General features: G+C 40.3%; 1 protein-coding gene across 1 annotated transcript; it reads left to right on the top strand.

Moving 5' to 3' along the window:
* The first annotated feature begins 2951 nt into the window (after positions 1–2951).
* Positions 2952–3785, top strand: LOC141438639 (uncharacterized). Its single transcript, XM_074102504.1, has one exon. The coding sequence runs from the start codon at positions 2952–2954 to the stop codon at positions 3783–3785; it is 834 nt and encodes a 277-aa protein (XP_073958605.1).
* The last annotated feature ends 2040 nt before the right edge of the window (positions 3786–5825 follow it).

Genomic DNA, 5825 nt, shown 5'->3' with positions numbered 1-5825 from the left:
TCTGCCTTGTATACGAGTTGAGTCTCCATTACATTTTCTTTGCATTGTATTTTGTTATTGTTCATTTCTGTTGACTTTTGTTACTGTTCCTCGTTAGGTTTGTTGTTGTTTTTTGGCAAAATGCCGAAACGGTCTAAAAAGACTGTTTTGAACTTGTAGCCGACAGCCGACGTTATGGATTGACGCTGATTGGAGAAACAATAATCGTTCTGAAAAGAACGATGTAGTCTGTGCGTCATGTGGGCGCTTGCAGGTGCCAGTTGCTTGACTGTGTTGCTCGGAGCCTTGTTGGCGAGCGTTGAGTTGAGTTGCGTTGAGCTGCGTAGCTGTGGGTGAGCCGTGTTGAGCTGCGTGGCGTGAGCTGCGGGGAGCTGCGTTGAGTTGGGGTTGTCACACTGTAGACACCAGGCATATGTAGGTACATGCTAGTGGTGCACGGTGTGGTTAGTCTGGCCTGCTGTGAGACTACGTCTTCGTCTTGGATGTCTTCGAAGGCTGCGTTTGTGTCCATTGTCGGGGTCACCAATGTGGGGGGAGGCTCCAATAGAGAGATCTCTCTCCAGGCAGGTGTTATGCCTGGGGACCGAAGTCCGAAGGAATAGGAAGGAAACTTCGATAGCGCGATGTAGAACATGGTAGGAGTTTCTATTGTTGTTCACTAGATGGCGCTAGGAGTCGCTACAAACTCCTAGAGTCGGGAGTTTGTAATTCGTTTGAGGGATTATTTTGAGCGAGAACGAGAAAACGGTGTCCTGGTGGGCGGAAAATTGGAAAAATATTATTTTTTAAATATAATGCAACTTCTCTAAAAATAGGCACTAATAACTCGTAGAAAAATCGATAGTTCACTCGATAAATGGTACATCTCTAAAATTTTCAAACTCGAAACGTCACACAACTCATCATAGGTGAAAAATATTATAAAATTAGGTAGTTAAAAGTCCATACAAATTGCTTTGTAAATGACAGATTCATATGAGTATGACAGATGACAGAGCCAGAACTATTTCTACTTTTGGCCACCATGAGCGCTGCGATAGATTTCATCACCCCGACCTAGTACATCGCACCCTCCCAATACCTGCACATTACAGTGGTCTTGATAGGGGAGCTGGCCCGCACTCTACAAAGCAGCGAGGCGATTCTTTTTCGCTATGCTAGCATCATAAGACTATCTTCTACCCGATTTATCGTGATGTAACAACATATTAAATACCGCAGACGATTGACATAATAATCAATAGATCTATTGTATCTGCTTCCATATCGTGAATAGGTCATGAATATATCAAACCAGTCGTTTATCTATCTGTTCGTTACTATATCACGTCTGGGTTATTGGGTATGTATGGAAAATATAGTAATAATGTAGACATGGTTTTGACACGTAAGCTTGGGCTAAACCAATGGTATGACGTATGATTAATAATATAAGACAGTGATGATCAGATGGTAAATAGTAGATTGTGTAACTAGTGCGTAAAACGCGTCAATAACCTGAGCTGAGGGTTAAGTTGAGGTAAATTGGATTTTTATGAATGACTTTACTTTAACTTGATAGCGAAAAATTTGATTAGCAAAGTTACAAATAAAATATAACTATCACAGCTAATATAGGCTTAAAAACAAGTTAAGTTATGAACACTATGAATAATGACCGAGAAGCTTACCTAAAATATTGATCACAGTTTTATTAAACTATTTTAAATATTCAGAAAGCCCTGCCAAATTTATATTGAATCAGAAATGTATTTTTTCCCCTCTAAAACATGTTTTAAATTATGATAGACAGCTCCATAGTAGATAAATTTAAGAAAAGTAAGTTACGACGGAACTCAATGAAGCTTCTTTTTTATTTCCGAAAATAAAATTCTTGTGAACATTTTAAAATAACGGTTATTTAATTTTCGCATTTTCTCTGCCAAAAAATATGTCAATAACTTTGTAAAGATGAAATAAAAACAACTCCCTTCATATCATCATTTTTGTTATAAATAGACAACGTAAACATGTTTACGAACTGTAATTGTACAGTCATCTTACCTACAAGTTTGTGGAAAATTTCAACCCAATCTACTTACTAGAAGTTAATATAATAAGACTTACAAGATTTTAATAAAATTGATTATTTTCACCAAGAGGTTATAAGTATTATGATAACGGCTCGAATTAGCGACTGTCGCTAAATTATCGTAAACTGTATGACGGACGCCGCTTGTCGCCGCGCGCACTGAGTTTCGTGGTACCAGGTACTAGTTCTTGTGAAAACGCGCGCGGCGGGCGAGCGGATGCGGCGGCCATGTTGCCATTACGTTCTGGAATGCGCTTCGAAAGTGTCGCTTGGGCGTTCGAGTCTATTTCTTTTTTATACAATTAGGATAAAAGCTTAATTATCTCGACCCTATATACGTCCTACTGCAGAGGACATGCCACCTTTCGCAATGAGGTCTATGGCCCTACCTATGGGAATATCACACAAGCTATTGATTTCTTCGGAGGCATGTTCTAAATGAAGTAAAAAAAGTATAATTATAGGGACAGGTTACACATATGTATGCAATAAGCATGGTCAGCATTCCCGCGCGCCTGCCTCATAAGGCTTAGCGCCCCGCTCCTTTAGTCGTCTCCCGGACACGGTTCGTAATATACGTAATTGAACCAAACCTCAGTATCTCATTTAACTCCCAGTATAATATCCTAAAGTGGTGACCCCGACTTTGAACTTAAGTGCCGACTTCTAACGGTAGTGCCGATTTCGAACTTTAATAGACATTGAAATTAAATTAAAGTGAACTGTAATAAACTTTTGGAAGTGTAAACTGAAACTTGAAAGGATATACTGGTCAAGTAACGCTTATCCGCGTCCGCGCGTTCCGTGTTCGTGTTCGTTCCGGGTAGACGATTCCCCGAGCTCCAGGGTGAACGGAAGCAAATTTAAATAGATTCGCAGCATGTCTCCGGATCCTCCCACAACAGGGGCCTCGACAACTATTGAGTTGTCATCGATATCACTTTCGTCAAGAATACCTGAATTTTGGCAGGATCAACCCCGATTATGGTTCTACCAAGTAGAAGCTATACTAGCGCAGCAGAAGGCTTCAGATCAGGCCAACTATAATGTGGTCATTGCCAAGCTGGGTAAACAAGTTATTCAGCAAATCGCGGACATTCTTGAGAAGCCGCCCGAGCAGAATAAATTCGATACTCTTAAGAAAAGATTGCTACATCTTTATGAAGAGACGGAGACCAAGAGGTTACGAAAATTAATGACGGAAATGGACCTAGGTGACCAGCGACCATCGCAACTGTTACGCAGAATGCTTGACCTTGCACGAGATAAGCTAAGTGAAGACGCCGTGTTCATTCTTTGGCAAGAACACTTGCCGCAGTCAGTAAGGGCCGTGTTAGCCTGCGCGGATTCCAAGAACCTGGACAGCTTAGGAAATATAGCGGATAAAGTCATGGAGACGTTGAAGCCTAACGAGGTCGCAGAATTTAGCCAGAGCACCTCGCGACAGAGTCCGACGAAGGATCCCATCTTTGCGGAACTAGCAAAGATCAATGCCAGGATCGATGGCTTAGCCAGGTCTAGAGGAAGGAGCAAAAGCCGTGGCAGATTCAGCGGTAAAGGACATTCAAGGAGCCGTGCGCGCAGCAGCAACAAGGTTAAGAGGACTCCTGAAAGCCCAGACTGGTTGTGTTACTATCACTTCCGCTTCAAGACAAAGGCCAAGAAGTGCGTTCAGCCCTGCAGCTGGAAAGGACATCCGCCGGCGGGAAACTAGAAGCAGTGCAGACGTTTTCGGCGGAACCCTGCACCACGGTAAATAATCATCGCCTTAGTGTAGCAGATAAGAAATCAGGTTTTAAATTCATGATTGATACGGGTGCAAATGTATCAGTAATTCCGAAAAGATTTAAGTATTGTAAAGACTCGTTACATCCAATTACAAATTTCAAGTTATATGCCGCAAACAATACTGAAATTCAGACGCATGGATATGTAAACTTAACGTTAGATTTAAATTTAAAACGGAATTTTAAATGGACTTTCATTGTATGCGATGTAAGACAACCTATCATAGGTGCTGATTTTTTGCGCAATTTTAGATTGCTTGTAGATTTACATGGTAAGAGATTAATTGACGAAAGAACAAGCGAAAATGTAATTGGTACGATCATAAACCATACTGACTCATCAATTACTTCAGTAAGTACGGATAATAAGGCGTATACTTTGTTGCACAGGTACCCAGACCTATTAAAGCCGTTGTCATTTATAGAGGTACCCAAACACTCTACGTATCATCATATAGAGACGACGGGACCTCCGATACATCAAAGAACTAGACCACTGCCTCCTGACAGGTATGAGAAAGCAAAAAAAGAATTTCAGTCAATGGTAGAAATGGGCATATGCAGACCATCTAAGAGCCCGTGGTCTAGTCCTTTGCATATAGTACCTAAAAAAGATGGGAAAATACGTCCGTGTGGAGATTACAGAGCTCTGAACGCGGTTACGAAACCTGATCGCTACCCCATTGCGAGAGTACACGATTTTACCTATTTGCTAGCAGGTAAGTCTATATTTTCTTGTGTAGACATTAGGAGAGCTTATCATAACATCATGGTACATCCTGACGATGTGGAAAAGACAGCGATAACTACTCCATTCGGTCTTTATGAATTTCCACGGATGAGCTTTGGACTAAGAAATGCTTGCCAAACCTTCCAGCGATTTATGAATGATACAGTTTTACGTGATTTTGATTTTATATATTGTTATTTAGATGATATACTTGTTGCTTCTCTCTCGGAGGAAGAACATGACGGTCATCTCGAACAACTATTTAGAAGACTTACTGAATTTGGTATAACGATAAATTTAGAGAAATGCACGTTTAAAGAAAAGAAATTGGAATTCTTGGGATATGAAGTATCAACAGAGGGATTTAAACCGCTGGAAAGTAAGGTTCAAGCTATTAAAGACTATCCAAAACCGCAAACCGTTAATCAACTACGAACATTTTTAGGCATGATAAACTTTTATAGGAAACATATGCCGCATGCTGTGCAGTACCAAGAGTTATTACTTACGTATATTCATAAAGCTAAACGCAATGATAAAACACCTATATCGTGGACACAGGAAGCTGACGAGGCGTTCCGACAATGTAAGCTTAGCTTACAGAACGCGGTCATGTTAGCGTACCCGCTTCCCACAGTACCTATTTCTTTACATGCAGACGCAAGCAACACTTGTGTAGGTGCCGTATTACAACAGTACGTAGAAGGAAGTTGGAAACCATTAGCTTATTTTTCTAGGAAGCTAACTGTCGCTCAGTTGAAATATAGTACCTATGACAAAGAACTTTTGGCTATTTACCTTGCTGTACAACAATTTAGGTATCTGCACGAGGGCAGAGAATTAATTATTTTTACAGATCATAAGCCATTAACGTACGCTTTTAGTAAATTGAATAGTGACAATAACAAAGAAATACCTAGACGGACAAGACAATTGCTATTCATTAGCGAATTCACGACTGATATTAGGCACATACAAGGTCAATATAATGTGGTTGCCGATGCATTGTCAAGAATTGAGACTGTCGACTGTCAAAATATTGCTATTGATTATTCAAGTTTATCCAAGGCACAGGAGAGTGATAACGAGTTAAAAACATTATTACAAAATTCTCACGACAAGTTACAATTTAAAAGAGTAATGTTGCCTAACTGTAATTATAATGTTTACTGTGAGATATCTACAGGTAATGCGAGACCGTATGTTCCTGAGAAATTTCGACACGATGTTTTTAAAC

The sequence above is a fragment of the Choristoneura fumiferana genome, chromosome 19 (assembly GCF_025370935.1).
Source record: "Choristoneura fumiferana chromosome 19, NRCan_CFum_1, whole genome shotgun sequence".
Lineage (NCBI taxonomy): Eukaryota > Metazoa > Arthropoda > Insecta > Lepidoptera > Tortricidae > Choristoneura > Choristoneura fumiferana.
Note: the sequence above shows the minus strand (reverse complement) of the source record. Positions and strands in the feature narration are given on the sequence as shown.

What these genes read in the sequence shown, in the direction of transcription:
- LOC141438639 (XM_074102504.1), top strand. Translation starts at nt 2,952, where the DNA reads ATGTCTCCGGATCCTCCCACAACAGGGGCCTCGACAACTATTGAGTTG.